This window comes from Sylvia atricapilla, chromosome 2 (genome assembly GCF_009819655.1).
Source record: "Sylvia atricapilla isolate bSylAtr1 chromosome 2, bSylAtr1.pri, whole genome shotgun sequence".
Classification (NCBI taxonomy): domain Eukaryota; kingdom Metazoa; phylum Chordata; class Aves; order Passeriformes; family Sylviidae; genus Sylvia; species Sylvia atricapilla.
This window is the reverse complement of record NC_089141.1, coordinates 101063679-101091077: the sequence shown is the minus strand read 5'-3', so window position 1 is coordinate 101091077 and position 27399 is coordinate 101063679. Positions and strand designations below refer to the sequence as shown.

General features: G+C 37.4%; 1 protein-coding gene across 5 annotated transcripts in view; it reads right to left on the bottom strand.

Moving 5' to 3' along the window:
• CNKSR2 (connector enhancer of kinase suppressor of Ras 2) overlaps positions 1 to 27399 on the bottom strand; it is a 205222-nt gene that overhangs the window by 118374 nt on the left and 59449 nt on the right. For all 5 annotated transcript variants that reach the window (XM_066313957.1, XM_066313958.1, XM_066313959.1 and 2 more), the window contains exons 4-6: positions 26747 to 26834; positions 11931 to 11972; positions 2760 to 2879 (exon numbers count right to left, since the gene is read on the bottom strand). In XM_066313957.1, coding sequence (XP_066170054.1) covers positions 2760 to 2879; positions 11931 to 11972; positions 26747 to 26834 — 250 coding nt within the window. The remainder of the gene's footprint in view (positions 1 to 2759; positions 2880 to 11930; positions 11973 to 26746; positions 26835 to 27399) is intronic.

The following is a 27399-nucleotide window of genomic DNA, read 5'->3' as shown; positions in this document are numbered from 1 at the left end:
CCAAAGCCCACCCATAACATTGCTTTACTCAGTACACAAGAGGTTCTCCACATCACACCCTAACAGCATTTTCTGCTTCACAGGTTAAGTTGCTCAAAAGGTTATTTAGTCATAAGACATGGTACCATGCTTACTTGTTTCTTCTGCATTCAGGTATTGGTCTGAAAATTTATATTTACCTCTGACAAATACTTACGTTTCCACACAAAAACACCAAACACAGTGAAGGAACTATTTGTGCTGACTGAAATATCCTGATGCCAATCTTCTTTAAGTTGTAAAAGCTTCAAGCATTTTCTTAATTCCATCATATATTTACCATGAGTTTAGGGAAACAGTATTATTTTCCAACCTTTTAATTTCCTTCTCATCTCATTTCCTTTTTCTCTCCCAGATTCACTTTAGCTTCTTAGCTGTTGAACTTGAGATGGTAGATACTCTGTGCTAAGTGACAAAAAATCCTCACGGTTAGCAGCCATCCTTGTCTTTTTTCTTCTGCCTGAAGTCCTTCCATTTTTATAGAACATTTTATTTAGTGACTGGCAAAGCCAGCATAGAACTGTCACGTGGGTCAAAAACCTACAGGAAAGTTGACAATAAACCAGTTTTTCACCTCCATCATTGCACAAATCCAGGAAGAAGGTCCAGAAATGATTGAGCTTCACATTCGTCCCAGCATTTCTGATGTGCAGAGGATATTCACAACTCTGAGCTCCACCATCCATTCTTAAACTGACACTCTCAACACTCAGTGGGGCAGTACTGATGTGCATTCACTGTGTCTTAATTCAAAGGTATTAGTTCAAAAAGTAAAGAAATAAAAGCTCAAGAACCCAAAAGCATGTAAAGCCCCAAGAACCACATGGCAAAGGTGATCTGTTGGCAAGACTGGCGCTGCTACAAAGGGAAGGGGATGATTTTCACCATCCTTGGTGCCTGCTCTGGAGAGCTCACAGTCTAGAGGAGATGGCACAACGCCAAGGCAACACAATAGTGGCACGTGGGCAAGGATGAGGGAAAAAAAACATGACTGTGTCAAAATGGCATTGTGTCCTTCCAAGGCTTGTATACTGTATGGTTGCTGTTTTCCTTTTTTAAAAAAATACATACAATTATTTTTATGACAATGACATCAAGATCCTGCTAAATTGGTTCACAAATACATAAAAAGAAAAAGCCCTGCCTTGAAGAGTTTCCAGTTTAAACAGACAAGACAGACAGAGGGTATAAAACAGAGACACAGAGAGGGAAGGAGATTCTCTCATCAGCTACCCAGCAGGAACAGACTCATTCTTATACATTCTTATTTACAAAAATACAATCCAACATTTTTCAGTCCCTGGGAGCTCATACCAACCTACATAAAGACTTAAATGAAGGGAAAAGAAAAGAAAAGAAAAGGAAAAAAACAGAAAACAGTCACAAGACAGAAAGAAAAAAATTCAAGTTCAGCTAAAAATGGACAGCACTCATAAAAAGGTGGTTAACAGCAAGAGGAAGTAGATTTTCTCATTACAAGAGAAGAAAGGGTTTCAAAAGTTTGACTGCAGTGAGGTGGTGGAAGAGTTGAAATTACAAGGTAAAGGGAAGGAAAGAGAGGGAGAAAATCCATGAGAAGCTGAAATCCTGAAGGACAGGTTTAAAATGGATTCAGAGGTAAGAAAGCAAGCCAGAAGAGGAAGGGAAAACAAACTGCAGACTAAAACAAAGCATGGGGCCATATCTACTCATCCAAATGTTTGGGGGTTTTCTCAAACTTTAACTGCAATTTCCCAAAAGAATGGAAAATTAATTTTGTGTACAACTGCTCTAAATAACTTGGCATACCAACTTTGCCAAGAAAAACAAATCAACCCAAAACCCAGCAACAGCCAACCCACAAACCAAAATATTCTCCAAAACTACAACATCCAGACAACTTCAAAAACTTGCTGCAAAGAGCAGAGCAGTCCTCCTTCAAGACTATTCAAGAACACGGAATGAGAATAAGCTTGGGCAGAAGTTGCAAAAGCTATTTCTTTAGACTAAAAATGTTTAACTGTATTTGGAACAGCTCGTTCTCCACCTCCAAAAATTATGGGAACAGATATTATTAATGATGTAAAGTCATACATTCGGAATTGTTCCCAGTGCTGGTGTTTTCCATGCAAGCTGGTGCTAAATACTTGAGTAAACAAGAGATCAGTGGTCAACTCTTGAACAACAAACACGGGATGGCTGCAGTAAGAGCATTTACAAGCACCTGATTAAGAATGCAGAACTCTTGCAGTAAAATTCGATAAGTTACTTATCAGTAGTGCTGTGAAGGCCTGGAATAACTTGTAAAATATCTTTATATCCCCGAGATACTATGAAACATTTTCCAGAATCTGACAGGTTTTGTGCATAAGCCCACGCAAACTTCTTGGTTGAGTTGATCTTAGTAATTGAAGTCCCTTCAGACTTCAAGATCCTAGAACAATCTGAACCATTTTTCAGTACCTGGTATAAATGGCAAGAACGTCTTACTCATTTCTCCCTGTTCACTGAACTCTGCATACTTCAGTCAGCTTTAAAAAATACTTCCCTGTTGGATCAGCTGCATGAGAAACCAAACTAGCATGAGGAATCAAACTGTTTTCAAACTTTAAAACACAAAAGGCTAAAATGTCCTATTCATTTTCCTATTCATATCATATCCATCAATTTATTAAAAAAAAAAAAAAAAAAATCACTTTCTCATCCTGGATGATGGGTTTGATTAACTGCGTACTTCTTACCAGCCCTTCACTTGGCTTGATGTTTGTAAGCTGGATCACTTCAAGATGGGCAGACTGGGAAACCAGTGGATCAGAGGAGAGCGAGATAATGTGATCACAGACGCCAGAGAGAGTTTTACACTAGGAAAGAAAAAACAAAAGAAAACGTTCCAATGAGCATACCACTGCTAACTATTCGAATGTCAATATGCAGTTTAAATCACCACATTTTTCAAGCACATACAAGGCAGAGGCGGAAAAACCTCAGGCAGCAATATATAAATATACAAAATATATCACCTGCTGATGACCCTGAACTAACAGCACCCGACCAGGGAAGACCAGGAGGCAAATGCTTACGGATCTGAGCAGAGACAAAGAGAGTTCCCATGCACTCCCACGGACAGATGCCCTGCCCAGCACACAGGGAATGTGTGGGGAGCCCCAACCCTCACCCTACCCACATCTTTTGCAAAGACAGTAAGTGCCTCAAAGCCCACTAATTTCCACTGAATGTGCAGCTGCTCAGCACAGACAAAAATCAGGCTCTTAATGATGACAGGTAGCTCTCATTAACTCTGAAGTTTATTCTATATAATAAAAAATGCTAATTGTCTTTGGACTGCGTTTATCATGTGCTGCAGCTGCCAAACATGATTTACTATTGCAGACACGAGGATTACAATAAATTACCACTTCACAATGGGATGTCTCTTAAAACAGTTATCGTTGGCAGCCTCTGCAGCAAGACAGAAAAAATTCTTAAAAGGCTGAGGCTGTGAAATTGGTACTGTTTTATCTCCTGATCTTTCACTCCCTGAACAACCTCTTCTCAGAAGCAGGAAAGCTGTGAGGCTTTCCTATCATTCTCTGTAAGAAAGTGATTTTTGAGAGTTTCGTGGCTTTTCAGGAAGTCCTCTGCCAGCAAATGTTCAGGTTTCCAATGAACCTTTTGTCAGCAAATTCAGGGATTAGGACATTCTTCTGGTCCCAAAACCGTGGGCATCTCCAAAAGCAATTAAGAACCAGCTTAACTGCTCTGAAATTCAAAAGATGAAAGCTAACCAGTCTTCTCAAATGACTGAAACACAACTGCACGCAACTGTTGCCCCAATCAATCTTCCAGGATCACAAAGTATAGTTCTTACAGTAAAAAAATCTGCAACAATGCTATGGAAAAGTCATGTAAAGTGGGATAATAACCTCCTACCAAATCACCATTGTAATTCCAAATGGCAAACTACAAGTATCTTATGTAAAAGGAAAATAAAAGTGATTAAAAACAACAACCAAAAAAAACCCACAAAACATCCCCCCCCAACAAAACAAACAGAAAAACCTCTGAACCCCCTCAAAACAACAATCCAAAACCCACAAAAAACAAAAACAACCAATGACAATGACATCTTAATCCTGTTACAGGACCAACACAGTTTTCTCCTCTTTAAAGTAATCACAAACAGTTGAAAGTTTAGGTTTGTATACAGATTGTTTATTTTATTGAGCAAAAATTATTCAGGGTGAATAGGCTAACCAGAATCAAATGGAAAATATAATAAAATTTGTATTACAAACATGACCTTCTTCCAGAAAAAATACTACCTTCAAGCACAGCCACACACAGCACCTTTCTACTTTTTCATGATGCAGAATCATTACTGAACAAAGGACGTCAAGAAATATAAAAAATGAGGTTAAAGAATGGTTTGAGCTTTACCTGAATTACAAAAAAGTGAAAAAGAGAACTTTATTGAAATTTGGGCTTTTTTAATGGCCTTTAGACACATGAAAATGGCTGTGAGCCGACATTTTTAAAAGGTAAAATTATATAAAATTACATAATGAAAATGAAAGCTTAGATTTGTTTATTTGTGTTTTTAAATACAGTGTTGGCATGTTATTTCTCTTTCCATCTTGGAACTGCACTGACAATTATTGAAAATTTGCTTTAAAAATTACAGAGCACTCAGCTCACATTTGTGCAGAGACCCATATTATAAATTATTCTCTGCAGATGAAAATGGAGTTTTTCATATCACTTTAGACTTGTATTCATCCACCTATTCTTCCTATTAACCTCCTCTAAACCCATTAAATGTATGGAGTTCTTAGCAATTTCAGAGAGACTTCTATTTACAGTGAATTAATATTTTTCTCCAATTTTCAACTGTTGCATTTTAGAGATGCCAAACCACACAGAAAAGGAGTGTCCCTACTACCTAAGACAAGGTATGACATCTCACCAGTGTGTCTCCTCATTAGAAAACATGTTCCCAGCTGCCCTGACAGATGATGAGGAAAGGAGAGGAGTCAGGCAAGTCCAGCATGGTAAGGAGCAGAAGTCGAAGCTGAGATGCATCAAACTGCCCCTTGGAGCAGCTGCTCTCCCTCTGCCTCCCCATGAGAGGGGTAGAGACAGTCTACACAGTAATGCCCATGGTGAGCAGCATTCCAGAAGTTACACTGGTTGCAATCCTAAAACAAGGCACTGTGAATATTCCCCAAGAGCAGCTCTGGGAATACTGGGTGCCAAAATCATCAGTTGCTAGGATAAAAAAAATCTACCATATGTTTCAATGCATTTCTAAAAGACTACTGTCTTTTGGGTCTCACAGCTTTCTTAGATATTCCCAGAGCAGCCCAACAGCACATTACCCCTATAAACTATTATACATTTAAATATTTTAATTAAATATTCCTGGTTAAAGAGTTGGACTGTAAGTAGGATCAGGTATCTATCTGGCTTATGTTAAAGACAGATTTTCATGAACTCTGACCTTGTCCAGAGAGAGCCAGGACAGCAAGGAGTACACCCTTACACAGTAGATATTCTCTGCCCACTGAAAAGGCAGGGTACATAGGCCCTCACTGGAAACATGCCCAAAGGCTGACACAGGCAAAATAATGCATTTTTCCTTGCCTTTACTCTCAGGAATATCTCATTCACAGTTTGTGTTGATAATATGCTAATCAGCCTAAATGGGCATACAAACAAAACAGTCTGTCCACCAGGAGCATGCTTCCTCCTTCTTAAGCATCTGTATGGAAAAAGATCTTGGACCTATTCAGTGGATCAGGGCCTTCCAAGGCAATGATGTTACCACGCGGCAAAGCACTCAAAAATTGCACCTCTTCTACTCATTTTGTTCCTAACAATTTATGATATCTCAGCAGAATTATTCAGGATAATCTGTACCATAGACATGTTTTTTACTTCTGCTAAAATCAGATGGTAGTCACCTTTTCTCTCTAATGGTCATTACCTTTGGACGTTTTGTAAAACTACACTTCTGATTATGAAAACATTGTTAACAAGACCAGAATTTTTATCCTTTGTAAGTGTTGACTGCCTGCTGGAAGGCACTATTAGTTACAGCAACACACAGGAAAGTTGAGCATCCAACTGCTCCCACAAAAATCAGCAGGCATTAAAAATCACCAGCCTTCTTCAAGCTGCACTCAGTTCCCAGTGTGCAAGGTATCTACACACAGGGAAAGGATTTGTCCAAGCCAAAAAAAAAAAAGCAATTTACAAAAGATTAACTGAGAGAAACCAACAGATAATTACATTTTCTCCTTTTGTCACATGGTCCCTGTTCTCACTATAAGCCTTAAAGCAATGATTTCAGTTCTCTTTTGCAGTAACTCATCACTGCACTTCAGTAATAAGTTCTCTCTATTCAAGTGACACACTTGTAATTGCAGATTGAAGCTACACCAGAGCCTTTATGTGCAAAGCTAAATGATTCAAAGGAGAACAAAAAATATCACCACACAGCACCTCGTTGTTTGGTAGGAATTCAAAGGGAAACATTATGTTTCCCTCAGTAGGCAAATTCTTTATGCCTCAGAGCATGAAGAATGACAGATAATGCTTAGTTTCTACCTGTATTTTTGGACTGTAAGGTACCAATTTCTAACAGCTTTTCCACAATTGCTCCTTCTTTCAGCCGGGAGGCTAGGGATTTTAAGGTGACTGAATTAGATTTGCATCTGTTCAGATTCTCTGCGGCTACTTCAGTTTGTGCTGGGAAAACACCCACAGTAAAGTACCTAAGGAAAGCTTCAGGCGCCTTTCTTCAACCTGTCCATCCACTCTCTGTTCAACTCGGGCAGCTTTAGGGTCACCAGCCAGTTCTGATCAAGCAAATAGACTTAGGTTTGTCTCTGTCCTTCATTTTATCCAAGCTAGTGACCAAGTTCAAAATCTACCTTGCCAAATATTTGCAATGCTAAAACATCCTGCCTTAAACACGCTCCCAAGACTGAGGACAAGAAAAGCACCAGCCTCTCTGATCAGTACCCTCACCCTGGCACTTGAGTGAGGAATAGGATACCAGGGAGACACAGGCACTTTCAAGACTAACAGCAAGAAAAAAATGGCCGTGTTAATGTAAAGTTTAGTCTCTTAGTTTAGTTACTTACAGCTGTCCAAGGTGAATGAAGTCTAATTAATCAACATAAGTCAAACCAAATAATTATTAACCAAGTAATTTTAGTCCAAAATAACTGTTACATTGTACAGAACACATCTGTAACTCCAGCAGTCTTAAAACCAAGTGGGCCTGAACATGCACTGGTGCATATATGAAGTTTAAACAGTGAACTGCATCTGCTTTTGGCTGCAAAAAGAGAAGCTTCTATTAAACTGAAGCTTGTCCAGTTCAATTTACAAGGTATAGACTCTTCAAAGGCAGAAGGTGGTTACTTTTTCTTTTTTTTTTTTTAAGACTATAAAAATGATAATTTTATATAATGTATTCTTAGTTCTTTATACTTCTATAACAAATATTCAGACATAGTGGGCAGGAGCAAATTATCATCACTGTGGTTTCAATAAAGCTCTTGGAAAAAAAGAACATTCTGATCCACTGATTGTTTTCTCTTTTTCAACTTAGTAACTCTTTTTAAATTTACATAGCTCATTTGCTTTTGAAAAAACTTCTGAATATTAGCTTCCCTCTGAAGATCACTTTCTACAGTTTTCCAACTCAAAAAACCTGTATTTTCTGTTTGTAGGAAATGCAGTCTAATCTTAAAAAAGTGAAACTCCTTAAGAAAAGTCTTTTTTCGTAAGGAATTAAACTAAAAAAGTTAAAAGAAAAAAAATATTAAAATTTTTCAGTTAAAACTTATTATTAATCTGACTGAAGCCTGGTTTCTACTTTCTATAATTAGTTCTTCTAGCTTTGCTCTCCCTTTAATACTCTCTTCACATGGATTAATCTGAACTGGGTATTTCCATTAAATACAGCCTTGAACAGCTGCATGGAATCAACGAATTATTCTTCAAGTATTTTACAGCTCCAGTCAGAATTTTTCAATGATTAACATATAATTCCCTAAATAAGCAGATATAAACTGATAGCCTCTTAAGTTGAGCAGTTTTCCAAATACTTTATCATCTCAAGTTAAATCAAGATAAAGATTCTAAATAGGAACTAGCAAGAGCACACTAATTTTCAGTTTTGAAGCCAGAACCACACCTATGGCTTATCTCTTCTAATTTAGGTCCTGTGTGTTATTAAGCCTATTCTGAAATTAGTATTTTCTAATGCCATCTACTTCTGTTGGTATTACTTTCTAGTGCTATTTCCTTTCTGTTTATATCAAGAAATTATTATTAATATTATTTAACTATTTATTTAATACATTTCCTACTTAGTGAAATTTACCCTGGAAAAATCATACTGAGAAATGAAGTGGCAGAAATATGAAGCATTTCTCTTTATTCATGAATATTTCAGAATTTTAATGAGCAAAACCCAACACATTATTCCTGTGTGGTTTTATGCTTCCTATTTCACAAAAACCAAGTGTTTCTGTGAATGAAGTCACAGAAAACATCCCAAAACTTTAAGCAATGTAGTTGTATTTAAATTATTTTTTTCAAGACTCCTACAATTCTAGGACAAAAAGATATAGAAAAGACATTTTTCCCCAGACACACTTTGAAACTCCATTTAGAAGAAATAAACAAGTTCAAGTAGGTAATTTCATCTTAAAACTTCACAATTTTTCAATCAGACCTTTTTTCCTTTAGATACATTTTATGTGTTTACTTAAATAACACAGACTAGTTCACTGTGTAACCTAATATCATAAGTGACAACCAAAATGCTTTTTAAACCATTTGAAACTCAAATTGCTTGGAGCAAACAAAAACATTTCTTCCTTGAATATAAGCTGAAGCTATAGAGTTTCCACAAAATACCATTTCCTAAAATGAAAATCCCAAAAAGTTAACATGTGAATACATTAACTGACACTGAAACATGCTATCTGTGGACAAGGTGATTCAGCAGTCTCCATATGTACACCCACATTCTCACTTCTGAAGGAAAGAGGCATTCATTTGCTTTTCAATAAAAAAAAAAAAATGGTGCTGTTAGAATATGAGCACACGAACTATTTTTTGGCCTTACCTAATTAAAGCAGACTGATCAGTCATTTATTTGAGGATCTTGCCTACTTCTCTGTGCTTTAGAGGAAGCCATGAAGACTCAGAGAAGAGTTAACTTTGGAGGTCTCCTTGCATTGCAGCTCAATAGCAGAAGGATGGTCACACATCCTCCTGCTCCCCAGTTTGGCACAAAGCGGCTCGCTCCAGGGGAAACAGGGCAGCAAATCCACAGGAGATCTGTGCTCACAGAGCTCCAGCCCTTGAACCACAGCAGGAGTCAAAAGAACAACCCCTTTTCATTCCATGGACAATGGAGGTGTTCAACCCAGAACACAAAAATCTACTCCTTTGATCCAACAGTATGTTCCTAAGGTGGTAAATATCTTGGTGTCCTTCCAAGAAAGAGTACACAATTGTCCTTTAAGTTTTATTTTTTTTCCATTTCTGTAGCTCTAGTTCTATTTTACTTATGTGAGAAGGATCTCTTAAAATCTGACTTCAATCTTCAGCAAGAACAATACCTTGCAATAAGGATTTCCTTATGGTAATTGTATTAAATGCTAACTGATTGTTAATCATTTCCTTTCACTTTTTTGAGAAACTTATTTCTTTGTGTCATGAAGAGAAAGTGGTACATGAAACTACATGGGATGAATCCACAGGTTTGAATTCAACTTCATGCCTAAGTCACCTCAGCAAACACAGCTCTGTTTGTATCTGATCATTCAAAGGCAGCTGGATGGGATGCTGGTCAAATGTCACTTCAGATGGGGAAATGGACTCTGAAAATGGACTTGGAATAGTGTGATCTTGGAATTTAAAAAGAGAGAATTTAATTTCTCTCCTACAGTATCTGTGCACATGTCCTCTCAATCTTTCATAGCTCTTCCAGTCCAGTATTTCTTACTCAAGGTTCCTTCCTTGTCTTTTCCACAGGTTACTGCTATTCCTTTTGTATCAAAGAACCTCATTTTTACTGTTGGATTGCTCCCTTCAGATTGTCTAATGGGCTAAACTCGCAACACCTTTTTCTGTCTTCCAAGGAAAAAAGGTTAAAGGGAACTGTGATTGCTTTCAATTTCAATTCTACCATCAACCTTTTCCCCTGCACACGTAAAAAATTACCTTTCAAACGGAAAATACGATCTCAAATGCCACTGTTTAATTATTTGGTCACAGATTTACCTCTTTAACCAATTGCTCTTGGTAAGCTTTTCCTCATCATATTCCACTGATCACCTGATATGCAACATGGTCAGAAGTCATCTATAATCCATGTAGAGTCATTTTTAACCCATGGCTTCACTAAGACAATTCAACACTCAGTTCATGTTCATGTTTCCTTTCAGGCTTGAGGAGTGATCACAGAAGGTACACCTATACCTATGTCCACCTGTGACCACAATGAATTTACTGCAGACTAAAGAAATAAACCTACAAAAGTCTGAATGATGTAAGGTTACTTTGAAACCTGTCTTGATTTTGTGCACTCACGTATCTTAAATTAATCCCTCTCAGTTTCTTCAAAATTATCTGTTGACGACTGCACAAAGTGATGCTTCCTCAGTTCAAAACTCTGGCAGCTTCCTTTACAATCCTCTCTGCCAATTTGTAAAAGGTATATGGTGTATACAGAAGACTCCAGAACTCTCAGTTCTTACAGCAGACAACAAGCATGCTTTGAAAACCAGGCTATATACACAGATTTCAAACTCATAGCACTTCAACTTTTGCCAAGATTATGTAATAAAAGACTTTATTACTTAAATACTTGCAGAGGTTTACCTAGCATAGATGACTATGTCAGCTCCACTAAATTTGCTAATTCTTTATGACTCACACCTGAAAAAATGTCAATGAAACTTAAAAATACAAGGAGACTTTTTATTCCACATCACTGTGAAAACAAAGCATCAAAAGCTTACAGAACTCAGCCTGCCAAGCATTTCATACAGGTACACTATGAATAAAATTAATAACAAAGAATAAGTATTTCAACATTTACTGTGAAGCTCACCTAAAGACATGCAGTATTTTCTGGCTTAAGCTTTGGCAGTAAGAGCAGTAAGATATCAAAACCTACCTGAATGTGAAATAAATTAAACCAATTAATCACTCACTCTTAAAGAGATCATCTTCACTTCTAACTTTTAGAAACAAGCTGTGGGTTACCTTAATACTCACTAAAGCTCAGCCACAACATGAAACACAATTTAATACCTAAAATTTGGGTGCAACTCTCAGAGAAGGTTTACTCAAGCTTTGACTTTCTGTTCACCAGCCTTTCAAACTCTTCATGTTTTCTCATGCCCTGATAACTTTCATTTCCTTTATTTACCATAAATAGCACTGGAGATTCTCAAAAGGGACTATTGTATTTACGCTGAGAATTCAAAAGGAAACATTGCATTAACTTTCCTAAGATTAGGCTATCTCCAGGCTCCTATGAGGAATAAAGATGTATAAATTAAGCTATATCACTTAAACAAACATAAATGATTTCATAGGAGCCTAGAAACCATCTCTCTCTCAAAAACCCTGCCTTTTTAAAACATCACTCTTCTAATCATAGTTTACAAATCACAGACGGGCCTGAGCCTTTCAATACAGACACAAACCCTTTCAGTAGCTCTAGACCTACTCACAAGTAGCTCCATAAATTCACTCAGTCATACCCAGTCTATTTATTTATCAAACTGGCACTGCATACAAAAAGCACAAAACACACAGTTCTAAAATTCTGTGTGGTCTGTACAAACTTTGTTATCAGAAATCCAAATAGTACTCACCACATGAAGGATTTTGTTCTCAGTTTCATATACTGTGCAATCCTGAAAAAGTAAAGCAGAAAAAGCAGGTTAAATTTGTCCAATCACTTTCCCTTCCTTGATTCATCCTTAAAAGAATTCAACTGAATTGAAAAGTCTTTACGATGAAACAAAATATTTCAAAGACTTGGACAGAACAGAAAGAAAGTAAGAAGCTACCACTGAAAGGAAAGGAAATACTGGTAAATGTTTGTACCTGTTCACTAGTTCTACTTGCCTCTTTCCTTGAGACAGACAACACCCTCTCCACTTTACAAGCTTTTGGCATGTACCAGTCACATGTCCTCCACACAAGCACCTTGCACCAGCCATCCCTGAGCATCCATAAAAAATGCCCTGCTTCTAATGGTAACGCTGGAAAACACGTACCAGCAACAGCCTTAAGTGACTGAGACGAACAATTCTTGCTGGGCTGAACTGGTATTTTTGCACACTGCTGAAGAAGGGGAGGAAAACCTTGGTGGAGTGGGAAGAGTTGATTGTTTATAACATACCCTGAAGAGGAGGGAGGAGGAAGCCCAGGTACAAAGCAGACAGGAAACCTGAGGCACACCCAGCACCTGCTGGGACTGTGGGTGCATTCTCATTACCTCATGCAGCCTGTGAGGCAGCTTCCATAAGCAACAGCAACAGATGGGAGGCTGGGAATGCAGAAGTTTGTCTGACAGGCCAGAATCTCAGTGGATATAAGGAAATGGAATTACCAAGGCAGAGTGCACATGAAAAACAATCCATATTGGTGAAAGAACTACTCTTAAGTTCATACAGATGCAATAACTTCACGGTAATTAGTGCAAACTCTGTTTAGAACAGATGCTTTATATCCTATCTAACAAACCACATGAAAAATCTGACTATTTTCATGTTTCAAGCCTCATTTTAAAATCAATTTATTCCGCTAGAAAACCAACTTTTTTATATGGAAATGTTTCAAAAGAAGAACTTTTAATCCATGAAACACTTCAAGTGTTACTCAGGCAAGAAAAGCTAATGTGTTCTTAAGCTTTATATAAAGGCACCTTGGCAGAAGTAGCAGGTTGATCAGGGAGCATTTTCCTAATAACAGCTGTTGGCATTCAGGAAAAATTTGCCAGGAAGTACAGCCACAAAGAAAAACTAACACATTTAATTATATTCAGGCATCAATGAAGTATTTGCAATCTTAGAAGCAAAACACACATTTCATTGTTATATGTGGGAGGGCATGTAACATTTTCAATCTGGATCTATCTATTTTCTGCATGGTTACTTATGAATCATTTTGCAAAAATAGCAGGAAGAGATTGCAACATTTATATTAAAGGAAAAAGAGTTTTTTAAAGCAGACATTTTTAAGCAGACAATAATTTCATTGGTAATAGGAAGAGTTTACTATAAGATTAAACACTCTGTTTAAAGAGAATACTGTTTGAGAAGTCTCACTACTAAGACAAGGAGGATCCTGGATTCTCAAATGCTGTAGGGGTTCATTACAAACAAGAAAGCAGTGAATAACAGAGAAATACTGCTAAGTCCTTGAATTTGAAACTCTCCCACAACCATGAAGGAAGCTAAATATGTTTTTTTTGGGTTTTTTGGGTTTTTTTGTTTTTTGGGTTTTTTTTGTTTTTTGTTTGTTTGTTTGTTTGTTTTTTGTTTTTGTTTTTGTTTTTTTTTCCCCCCTGAGAAACCAGGACTATGTGTGAAAAATTAAAATATTCTGAAGCCACAAAAAATAATAAAACAAGTGGAAAATTTCTCAGGCATCCTGTCCATGAACAGATTCACCCTGAATTTCCCTCCTCAACACACAATTCCCTACAAATCCAGGGTCTGAGTGGAGGAATTGCTAAACAAGTTCATCATATAGCAACAGCAGATATTGTTGATACTACATCTTCACATTGAGGCAAGAGAAAAATTAACAGTGCAGTAAACTATAAAAGACAGAAAGACTGGAGGACGGCAAATATAATGCCTAGGTACAAAAAACAATTCCAAAATGCACTTTATTCCATACATGAACAACATCCAACTAAGCACAATTCAAGCATGAACTCTGGGAAATGTGCAGGAATGTCAAGAACCATGATGGCACACCCCAGAGCAGCCCTGAAGTCTAGGATTCAGTGAAAATTAGGGAAAGGTCACCAAGCTGATCCCTGTAGCTTGTTTCCACTTCCTGCAGCCATCCCTGCAGATGAGGGCTGAGTCTGCTTCTGAATGAGCCCAGGAGCACCAGCCACACGCCACTTTCTCTCACAGGGAATGGTTTATTTCCCCTTTGCTGCCCTGTGCTTTATCTTTAAGCAAGGGCTGAAGATAACTGTGTCCAGCCTCCGCAAACACCCCTTGGGAATGGAAGGCTGACTGCTTATTACTGGGGGCCTTTACCATTTACAGTTACTGCTTTTTCATACCCATTTCATTTCACCTAAAAGAGCTTAAAAGCACTTGAGAACTATAAAAAAGTCTCTAACTATGCGATTAGAAATAAATTTTTATTCTTAGTAGCAACCACCCACACGTGGAGAGTGTCTTTTTCTTCCATACAAGCCTATATCTTACTCCTGAAAAATTTTCTTTAATATCTGTTTAACTAAGGTATCAAAACATTGCAATTAAGGTAAGAAACAGATCATATGCAAGTTTAGCATCAACTTTGTTTCTACTTTAGAAAAGCAAGAACACACACAAAAATCTGCAACCAAGCTTTACTCCTACACAAGCTAAAGTTTTGCCATTCACTTAGTTAAACCAGTACTGTGATTATCCCTGAACTGAAAGGCACAGTTACAGCGAGGAGGAGATATATTACTTCTACCTGTTTATTCTCTGAACTTTGCACATATATTCACTGCATACTGTAAGTATGGCTAGGCTATGTGATGACCTAAACAACCAAACAACACTTCAGCTGAAACACTGTAAGGTCATCTTCTAAATGTGTATTATTTTCTAAAATATTGACACACATTGTTAATAAAGAAAAAAAAAAAAAAAAAAAAAGAAGTTGTGGTAATTTACATTTCCTGAAGAGGTAGAATACTGGCCACTAGTAGTTTAAGGGACAAAAAAGGTAGAGTATCATCCACAAGAGAAAGAAGAAAAATAAAAGGCAGGTATGATAAAACAACTTTATGACAAGTATCAGATCTTCATGATCACTTTTTCCAGCTCTGACTTGTGCATAAAAATGGCAAAAGGGACCTCTGTCATCCAGCTAGAACAAGGCTAAAATCCTAAAAAAAGGAGAAACAAGAGCTCTGAAACCGGAAGAAAAAAAAAAAAACAGGGCAATAAGAGAGGACGATAAAAGCAGCAAGATCAAATCAAACAAATCAAGGAGAAGGTTCTGCATTTTCAATCCCAGTACAATTTCAAAACCTAATTTTTAAGACTAGCAAGACCTACACTACACTGTAACTGAGAGGTATTGCTTATTTCTTCCAGAAGTCCTGACTCTCATAATCAAAACTTCATATGGTCTCTACAAAGAAAGTTTTAAGTAGTATCTGCACAGATCGTACCATAATGTCATAAAGAATAATTGCTAAGGATGTTTAAATTATACCCACTGACTCAGACAGCACTGACTGGTGACAACGCTGCAAAATGTACACATCTCACCCATCCCACCCCAGACATTGCTCAAACAAATCAGACATGAGACAGCATATACAAAATACAAATATCTGGGGATTTTTTTTTGTTTTCAGAAGCAGCATTTCTGATTATTTATTTTTGCTTTTTTTTCTCCTATCCTCAGTATTACCACCTTCTTTTTAAACAGCTGTCTCTTAGTATCTCACAGAAGTGGGAAATGGGATCAGCTAATTACACTAGTACTTTTATTGCTGTTTTCTTTGCACTCACATTGATTAAATCTCAATTCAACTCAAAATGTGAAGAACTGAGATACAGACAACCTGCCAACTCACCCTACTGCTCCCATGTCCCACAGATAAAAAATGTTCATGTAGTTCTCCAGAACTGTAACTGTGGGGTAAATATTTTGCAGAAAACATTTCTATTTTTGCATCTATATGATCTGGTTTACAAGTCCAAGTTGGCAGCCTGTCAAATTACCTACTGCAATTACCTGTCAAACACTTCCCTCAGAATACTTGCAGGCTATAATCTTAAAACTTTCCATCATTATTACCACTACTACAACTATTATTATTATTCATGGTTTTGCCATGTATTCCAGGCAGCTGATGCACTGCACTCTTCTTGGCAGTCTTAAGTTCCTGTCAAGTCCATGACTTTACTTCAGAATAAAGTGCTAGTTCAGAAAATGAAACATACACAGAAATATTTAATGGATACAAAAATGGAGAAATGCAGAAATAAATGCATTGAATCTCAGAGTACCCAAGAGTTAGATGGGCATGGACTCTTTTCATTGTATTTTCTTGTTCAGCAGAATGCCTTAGTTGCTCATGTATATGTAGCCATCCTAATTTATTTTCTCCTATAAGGCAAGACAAATTCCTAGGCATAACTGATACAGAAGCAGACTACATGATTTTCAGGAACAAACACAAATGTCACAATTGTCCGGTACCAAATTAACCCAAAAATGTCTTTTGTACATTCACATGATAGTAGCATTGCCTAAAAAAGCAGGCTGTGTGATCCATTCAACTGGAGCAACTTGTGAAGAGCAAGAGCCTACCATGAAATCATTAATTCTCTAGGTAGCTTTTACGGTGCTTGGTGGTGGAGCTTCTTCAGTTATTTTTCATTTACTTTTCTCTGCAGTCCAACTGAATTTACAGGAAGCCAACACACATGTGTACATCTGTGAATACTGCAGTGTTTTTTCCATTATGTTGTAGATAAAAATGTAGGTAATTATATTAGGAACATCATTTTAAAAATGGTAGTATAATTACCTGAAAAATGCATGAGAAATCCCACTCATCTTCCATATCTAGTTTTACGAAGGCACCAGCTATATATTTTACATAGTGCTTAAAAACACGTCTGATAGAATTGTTGTCACCATTGTTTTTCAAGTCATGCAAAATATTCTAAGCTACACAACTCCAGTTTCCTATTTGTAACAAAAATAATGAATTACATGATTGCTTAAAAGAGGGTTCAGACTCTCATGAATTGCCGAACCTTTGGCATAAAACTCTCTCGAGCAATGTAGCCATTGGCTGGAATTAAGCCAAACCATCCTTTAAATCCCTTTGCTTCTCAAATTGATTAAAACTGTAACTGAATACTTTAATAGCAGTGTAAGTCAAATGGATGATCTGTCTTGCTACTTAGCAACAATAAAAAATAATTAACTTGAGAATGCCCAGATCATAACTTCCAGCCCCTTCAGTCTCAGTACTGCAAAATAAGTTGTTCTGGCTTCAAGGCACCTGTCTGAGCATCACTAGCTCTGGGGAATTTATTGACTCTTGAAGGGCTCATTTGGTTTGAATTCTGCCCAATTCAGCTATAGCAAGAGAGCCACAAGACAGGTTTGCTGGAGTCATGACCAAAGGTTCTCACAGAAGGTCTCAACAACAATGATGACAAAGTCTAAAGTTTGGCCAACACATGAAGATGGCAAAAGTTTTATAACCTTTAGTGTACTTTCACTCATTATCAAACTTCATCACTTTTCATGGACAAAGACACTAGTACATAGTTTCCAAACAGCTACAAGGGTAAGATAGGTTGAGTTCATTTAGCCTTTCACTAACTAGAAAATATGTAGAAAATATATCTAATACAGCTGATGGCAGTAATAAACAATGACAGCTTTGAAACAGTAGACTTGAATGATATCCTAGAATGGTTTTGGCTGGAAGGGACTCTAAAGATCATCTAGTTAAGATCTAGTTAAGATACCATTGCCATAAGCAGGGATAGCACCCACCAGACCAGGTTGCTTAGGGCACCATTCAGCCTGGACTTGAACACTGCCAGGGATAGGGCATCCATAACTCCTCTGGACAACCTGTGCCAGCACTTAATCACCCTCACACTAAACAATTTCTTCCCAATATCTAATTTAAAACTGACCTCTTTCTGAAGCCATTCCCCCTTGTCTCGTCACTACATGTCCTCCTGACAAGTCCCTCTCCAGCTCTTTTATAGGCACTTTACAGCACCTTTAGGCACTGGAAGGTGCTATAAGGTCTCCCTGGAGCATTCTCTTCCCCAAGCTGAATAATCCCAGCTCACTTGGCCTGTCTTCATAGCAGAGGCACTCCAGCCCTCTGATAATCTTCATGATGCCCTCTGGAGTCATTCCAACTGATCCACATCCTTCTGACACGGGAGTCCCAGAGCTGGATGCAGCGCTGCAGGTGGGGTCTCACAAGAACACTGGGGGAATCACCTACCTCGACCTGCTCTGCAAGAAGCCCTGGATATAGTTGGCTATGGTTGCATATGACAAAATGCTGTGTTCTGCAAAGCATGATGATTAGAAAACTGATGGATATTATGGAACCCTGCTTAGACTGTGATTTACAGGTATGTCTGTGTAATTACTGGAAAAACAGAATACAAACTGCCAGATATACAGCTCGGTTCAACCCCCTTCTCCAACCTTCCTCTAAAAGAACAAAATAATGCCCTAAAAGCCACAGAAGCTGGTAAGCAGGTAACATTCTCCTCTGGCAACACGCTAAGAAATAAGAGTAGGACACCGTCTGCAGTTTCCTGATGTGCTTTACCACATGTTATATTTTAAGAGGTCTTGCAGGTCATTGGATAGAAAAAATCCATGCCTTGGGAACACTGAAAATTACAAATGTTTGGAACAGAGAGAGGGGGAAAGGAAAGACCTTTCTTCTGTCTCTCACCTAACTAAAATGCAATAGCAAGCTCCTCTAAGCTATACAACACCCAGTGCTTGCACAGGTAACCCTTGGCCGCTGCCACACAAAATTAATTTTTAAAATTACACATACACCGTTAAAATCTACACTGTATTTCTAAGTAACCATCCCAAAATGCACTATTTCCATGACTTTCTTTCCACTGGGCTGCTCAAAAGGTCTCCCATTATGGCTGTTTCAACCACAACAGTCCCGGGAAGCTCTATCCTCAACTCTCCCCTTTTCTGCAACCTCCTCCCTATTGCTCAGCAGCCTCCTAAAATCATGCTGCTTTAATTATCATCTCTGTGCAGATGAGTCACAGATCTCTCAGCCCTTCTGTTCACATTCGCAGTTCAGAATCTCCTTCTGGATATTTGCCACCAGCCCTAACACAGGATGCTGAAGAGCTGAAATCACGTTTCTTCCCGAACGCTCCCTGTTCCCCCTTTCTTTCCCCATCTCTGTCAACAGCTCCACCACCTTATGTCCCACAAGCTCACAACCTGGGTGCCATTTTCAACTCCTCTTTGCTTCCCACACAAATCCTGTCGATTTTATTCCCAGTACGTTCAGAAATATTTACTCTCCTTCGCACTTATGCTACAGTTATTCAATTCTTGCAGTTTCTTGCCACTGGGTCTATAGCATCCTTATTCTATTATAATTAATTGCCTTCCCCTCCACACTGAAACCAGAACTCATTTGAACCTGCAGAACCCACTCTGCCCTCCTCCACTGGAAACGTGCATTAGAATTGAGAGAGGTGGGAGAAAGCAAAATGGTGAGCAGCCATCATAGTAAGAGGAGAAGGAAAAAAATCTCTATTGGGAAAATACAATGCAAGCTACTAAATAAATGCTACAAAAAAGTCATTTCTTATGCAACCTACACAGACATTTTAGAAGTCTAAAGCCTTTCCCTGAAAATGCAATAAACCTGCAGTACTCTAAGTTCATAACCCTTGTGTACAAACTAATACCAATTACCCAGCTTACCAAGTACAAAGAATTGCTTTAATTTTATTTAAACAATCTGTGTGGAGTGGCACCTATCACCATAGTAACAGAATACTTAATGTAGAAATTTAATACAACTTATATAAATCACCCACAGACCAAGCAACTACTGGGAAAAATTGCCTGCTGGATTAAGAGAGATGCAATGGGTACACTAAGCTCTTTTATTCTATCTTTCCGAAGTAATTTTCCATTTCCAATTATTTCTCCTTTCTGTAAAAGACATCATGTTGCTTTCCTTAGGGATCTGGTCACATATTAATTCTTACTTTGCATGTAGAGAGTTACACCTCTTCCTTGTTTCTAAAATGAGCCAGTACACCATTCAGTCAGAAACCAAAGCCAGTATTTCACCACCAACTAAAATCACTGATACTTGCTCATGTATCCTGCAGAATCCAAGTGCTTACATGGTCTAAGTCAAATTTCACCTGCTCAGATGATTTCTCTACTTGGTGACATTCTCAACAGGCAAAAAAAAAAATAAAAATCCACTGACCATCAACAGATGAGAGATTGTAATTGATGAAAAAATCGTTTATCCAAAGGAAAAAAAAACAAAGTCAAAACACTCCCCACACCTCTAAATAAGCCACATGCATTCTAAACTATTTTATTATTGGCATGCAAAATAGAGCCTGTAGCACAATGTATTGTGCAGTTCTTAAGTTTTCAATGTCACTTCCAAGACAATTTGGAGGTAAATAACTTCTTAATTTTTCTAGTACTGTCATGGTAAATAATTCTGGTTTTAAAAATACAACTGCAGCAAAATGTTTCATGCTTTGTATTTGTCTAGGTGCTTATTTTGCAAACAGAAAAAAAATCTAATTAACTGAACTGGAAAAAAGTAATAATATTTAGGCAGACAGCATTCCAGGCTCAGCTACAACTTCAATGTTTCATATTGGATCATCTGAAATGTATGTATTTGTAATGGATTTCAGGAAACAAACACACACATATTCCTGAAATAAAGATAGACACTACACTTATTTATGCTTAAGGCTCTTACTAGCTACTTAGCAACACATGGTTTCTGTAACTCACTGTACTGAAATGGAATCCTGCTTCACTGTACCTGGTTAGAGAGACTACCCTGCCTCTGGGAAAGGAGATCAGTTTCCAAAGTGAAAGAAATGCAGAGTCTCAGGCTTCACGTCTACTGATATGACCAACACAATACATCATCATTAATCATGAAGTTTACCATTTATAAAGAATTACACAGAAAGTGTGACATATCCTCTGTGTGCCTCTATTCAGATGGAGATGATGCCACTCAGTGTGCACGGAGACAGTGCTCACATCAGTCTAATAATAAAAGCTTTTGTTTAAAGGAAACGTGAGATACAAAACCATATTTTCTCTCTTGTCTACACTTTATCTCAGTTTTCACCAACTTTGTACTACTTTCTGCACGTGGTTCCATGAATGGGTACCACAGTCCCTGACTTCCTCACTGTCACCTTGACTCACTCAAGCTACATTTCTTGGAAAAATTTAACAGCTCCATTGGTTTACCAACATATGCCCTGTCAAAAAGACTACTCTTTTTTCAATTATTATTCTGCTTTGTGTTTCACTTTTCCCTCATGTTCAGAAACTGTCAATCATTAATCTGGAATAAAAGCAAGCAAGCAAAAACAAGTAAAATAAATAAAATAACAAAACAATCAATCAATAAATAAAATAACAAAACAATCAATACCAACTCTTTTTTGCTTTCTGGTCACTAAGTTTTTGCATACTAAGCAACACTGAGTATTTTGGTGGGGTTTGGGTTTTGGTTTTTTTTTTCTTCCATCCCCTAGGAAAAGAAATTACTTTCTCTAGGAATGGAAAAGAAAAGAAGTTCACCTTTACAGGGTGGCAGCTTCATAAGCTCCTTTGAAAATGTCACATCATAGACATATACAGCAGCAGACAACTTTAGGAAGAAAACCCCATACCTCTTTACAGCATCTATGTCAATGACAACTAATGCGTCATCAAATTAGTTCTAGTAGAGGTTCATCCCAAAAGACTATTATTGATGTTTTAATCTTTCATCTATTCCATGCCTAATTCCATTTCAAAAAGCACTTCAAAACTCACATCAAAAGAGAATATATATACACATAAGCCATTTCAAGGGAAAAAACCTGTATAATCAAATAGCAGAAACAAACTACCAGAATCAGAAAAAGGCATCAGTGCTAAGTACCTTAGGCACTTTTTACATTACATTAAATTACATCTGAAATTTTCCACAGAAGTGCGTTTCAAGAGAAATAAGCTACTCTACTATGAAAAACAGAAAAACATTGCTAAAGAGCATAAATTGAAACTACTTTGATACAGCTTCTTATAAACAAACAATAGTTTTGTGCTTCCCACAATCCTTTAGGCTTCTATTTCTGACTATATATACATTCTACAGGCATTACACATTGACTTTTAAAAGAGAAGAGAACAACTGCACAGATCAATATCTATTTTGAAACACCACTATGGAGAGCTGCTTTGAAACCTATAGAACAGAAAATCTTGCATAGGGGCAGCACTTGAAGGATACAAGGTGAGCCTGAATTCCTACCAGCATTTCTTACAATGAGTTATAATACTCTCATATGAAGACCCTTTTGATTTCATATATATGGGCAGATATTGCCTGTGAATTGTTTTCAAGGGGAGCTATTTAGTTATAACTTTCCCCCACATCTATCTAGCTACCTACTTGTACACTTACCTCCTACTTGAACAATCATCAAAAATGGGGCATTTTGTATGAACAGTGTGCTATGCATATATGTAAAAAACTTCAAGAATCTGGCCTGCTTATCATTAAGCATTTTTACCTAAAAAATGGGGGAAGGAAGGGATTATTACCACAGCAGGCTAACAAAGTTTTTTCTGCAAGCATTTGCTAATAAAGGTGGGGTGGAAAGACTAATGCTAAAAATGTAAATTAAAAACTTTAAAATTTAATATGTAACTATCTCTAGCAAACATGCGTTGCTTTGAAAATACCTACAGTCTAGAGGCACAAAGCAACTTTAATGATGATCCAATCAAAGCTTCACACCATTAAATTATTAAAACCATTATATTAGCTAAAGATTCTGAGGTAATTAGCAATTTGGTATAACCTGAAATTTTATAATTTTAAGCTATATTTAGTGAGTCCTTAGAGTCCTTAATAATTAGGACTTAAAAACAAAAGTGAAGAATTGTGAAAGATTATATGAGAGATAATTTGTAAGACTGGTACTCAGGATATTAATTCTTCTTCTTCATTCATGAATTTGATATTGTCCTTTAACAAATGAATAGAACCACTTTATGTTACTGCATTTGGATTCTGACTCAGAGCAGGAGAGTTAAGAAGGTGAATTTCCATTTTATCCTTTTAACTGGAAAACAAGCCTGAACTTAGATTTCTCAGTCAAACTTAACATTTGAAACATTCCACTTTTGAGCTTGCAGCCGTCTGATTACAAAACCCACAATGACATAAAAAAATAGGGCATTGCCCAGGAAATAATTTGTGCTCTTTTTCAGCATCTTTTATGTGAAAAACAGCCATGGCTAAAAGCCCAACAGAAATATCCCCTGGGATGGGGAGTGCATCCATTGGGCAAGGAATTTATGGATGCTTTTTTTTTTTTTTTTCTCTCAAATGCCTTTAAATGGGAAAAAAAAGTTGCAAACCTCTCAGTTGAAACAGTGCACGGAGCACTTCTGTGTGCTCTTTAGCACAGCTTTTAGCTCAAAATCACAGATGCCCATGAAGTCCAGACAGTGCATTTGTGTAGCATTATCTTGGTCTCTCTTTGCCATCTTCCACCCTGGCTGCCTCCCAAATTGCAACACCCAGGTTCTCATTCTGTGTCATCCAAAATCTGAGGTTACCTCCAAAAGTTGCTGTGAGACTGCTGATGCCAGAAGTGTGCTTTGTGACAAGATGCAAGACACATCCATGTCAGCCAAGTGACTGCTCTCCATCTCCACCCTGGTTACACAGCATTGCCTCCACCACAGCTCTTCAAAGAGGTCTTTAGGCAGAGAATTAAATGCAGTGAAGCTTTTCTAAAGGAGTATTTACAGGCCTACAGCTATGCTTCTACTGGAGCATACTCCTGAGTAAATCCCACAAGACACTAAAGCTGCAAGATAAACATCAGTGGTTTTAAAACTAAATAAACACCACAAATCATTGTGAAAGCTGATTAGGGAAAGTAAAAAACATGTGATGAGGGCTACTAATGATCACTATTCGAGAGTAATAAAAGTAATAGTGTGTTCAGCAACAAAGTTTTCTTTAACTGTCTGGTAACTTACAAAGTCAATATAAAATTAGACTTTTCAGATATTCCCAAGATTTCCAGGGTTTCAATTCTAAAGAAGAAAGCTTCTTAAGTGAAACCTTAATGAATTCCTGAGGAATAAGAGCATTGAGCATTTGATAATAAAAGCTATCTACAGATTGCCTAAAAAAGCAAGAAGTCTTCTGTTCCTTAAAAGACATCAGTGTAGCTACTGCTACCTTTCTAAACCAAAATGAGCACGCTCCAAAGGACCAGTTCCTGGCACCCTCTGAAAAAAACAACGCAACTATGTAAGTCAACAGCAAGACTTTAATGAACACCATCTAGACATTCTCTCATGCTCTTCCTATATCAGCATTTGTGACTGGAACAATTCTGTCAACACAAATCTAATCTAAATCTAATGCTCAGCCTTCAGTTCCTACCGAGGGCCAGATATGTGTAGGAGAGAAAGAGTGTGCAAAGAAATGGTAGCAAAAATCAAAATAATCTCATACCTAAGCCAAAACAAAGCAGCTGCATAGAAGCAGATGATTAGTGCAGGCTACATTAATAACTTGCAGTGGTCTGAGGGACCTGCTCTCCTTGGCAAATATCCACTGCACACTGGCCTGTCAGGCCTTGGGTGCCTGAGCACCACACAGAGAAAACCTGACAGTTAAAACAAAGTATGTGTCTTCACACATTTTATTCCAAAATCTCTCTCTAACTCCAACTTTTCTAATTATTTATAGGTTAAAAGAGAGAAACTCAAAAGGTTTTCTTACACTTCAGCCTTGTAAGAGTGATGCAATACTGTAATTTTGTTCCATTATCCATTTAGCTCTGATAAAGAGGGGGACACAACCCAGTATCATTTAATTCTATGAAGAAACATGATATTACAATTAACTTTGAATGTGCAAAAAAAATTCAAGCAAGCCACCTTCAGTTTTGTGCTTTTTATTCTTCATCTTGACTAAAGAATCTTTTTTGTTTGTTTGTTTTAGTTAATAAATCTGAACATTGACTGTAACTTAAACAACACCAAAAAATCCCAGTGGAACTCAGCTACTGAAGTTCTATTTTCACATTTTACAAAAGTCTTTAAAAAGTTCAAAGGCATTGAAAAATGTACAGACTGTATGCATTTTATAAACCTTTAAGCATTATAAGAACTATTCACTACTGTTAAAAAGAAAAACTGCAGCATTGCCTTCTGTAGATTTTTTCACAAAAAATAATAAGCTAGTAAGGTACTATAAAGTACTTCGCATACAAAAAATAACAAAATTCTGAGACAGAAAAAATACCTGATGAGGTGATATTGAAATATTTAATTTTCAGCCATAAGAAAGCACAATGAAGATTCTCAGTGTTCAGTGAGCATATAAAAACCCAGCAGCTAAAACATTTCAAAATGCTGCATTGGAATGCATCAGTTTTAAGAAGAGCTCAAACCACATGTAATTGAATTTTTCATTATTGTTCTTCTGAATACAGCCCAATTCAATTTCAGCACATACTTAAATTTAGGCACATAAATGGCTCTTTTGACTTCAAAGTATGGTTTCATGAGCTGCTTTCTGATTGCAGAAAAATGCTGTACTCCAAAGATATTAAATAGTAACATTTACTCTTATTCACACTGAAAAATATACATAGAGAAATATCAACCTACATGATGGTGATTTAGCAGTATCAGGGATAGGGATGAATTTGTAAGACGAATTGATATTGACCTAATTCCTGGGAAATATTGCTTGGTTGATACTTTACCCACTTTCTCATTAATAGGGTACATATGAAAATTCATCAGGTGGCTCTTTCCCTCATCTAAAAACTATCTAAAGACAGTCATGCCCAGCTACTGTGAAAAATGACCAGTCTGGAAAGCTGGGTCAGAAGGTTAGTTTTTCTTAGTTGGGAATGATGGTTGTGAAAACCAGAAAAAGTATTCTCGGTTTTCCTACCCAGCCCACCCTCTCACTTTTTCTCCACTCTATGTTCCCAAGTACAAACAATCCCTCAAACTTCTGCTTGGCAGCAAAGGGACTTCACAGCTCAGCAGAACAACAGACAAAGAGACAAGAGACCTAACCCACACACAGAAGAATGGAGAAGGTTCTCAGGTTTGCACTCCCCAGTGAAGCTCATTAAGCAAGTGCTTCTCAGTAACTACTTCTGGATCTCTTTAAGATAGGATGTACAAAAATATGATCAAAATATTCTAATCTCCCCATGGGAACATGTGTCAACAGGTGTCTAGACGATTTGAACTTTATGAAAGAGTAGATTACTGAAGTCCAATATATACAGATCTTTTGAACTAAACAGGTAATTAAAATTAAAAGACAAAATATAAGAAATTAAACATGCAAATTATCAAGTAGAGATATCATTTTATACTGATTACATCACACTAGAGAACTCCAGATATTACTGCTGAGATATGCAGAGCCATATACACAGCACAACACAAACTAGTTCAATAAAACCAGAAAACAGAATTTTTAAAAAGCATTCACTAAATACTAGTATTCCCTTATTTTGGCTGGACAATGATACAGCCAGTGTAAAACAAATTGTGGGAAGAAGGTAATAGCCATTTACAGTTCAGGAAAAAATAAACTGCTAAGCAAACTGTCTCATACCTGTTGTACTATTGTTGTTAGCTCCAGACAGAGTTGTATGACATTATTTCTTGTTACTGAGTAATCTGTGACAGCAGCAAAAGGTGATCTAAAAATAAGAGAAAAAAAACAAAGAAAAAAGTTGAATAGCACTAGCATATATCCACTTGCAGTTTTTAAGTTTCCCTTTCAGAAAGTCCACTTATAAAAGCATTATTTCTCACAGTCTCTTTCTGGACTGCCTTTACTCCCCCAGAAGAAGCCCAGTTGGCCTAATGCATTGGTTTGGGAATACCCTTACAAAGACAGCCAGAGGCACTTACTTCCTCCTCTTATCTGAATGGTGTGTGAATGAGATCAGAAAAACTTTTGGCTGATTCACTGGGATTCTTGGGATTTGATCTAATATCTGGTGGAAGTAGTAGAGGAACGCAGAGTAAGTAGAATCTTTAGCTAGAGTGGGAAACAGCATTTGAACCCAGAGATGCATCAATGCTGAGAAGTGGCTCCAAAGCCTAAGCTGGAAGCACAATCCAACATGTCCACACACCATGCCACAGCCAGAACTGCTTAGTGAAATGAACAGTGTAATCCAACATTCACAGACCTTACCTACAGGGGTCCTGTACTCAAAAAACTTCACATTAGGATGTCTGAAATGCTTGCCTACCTGA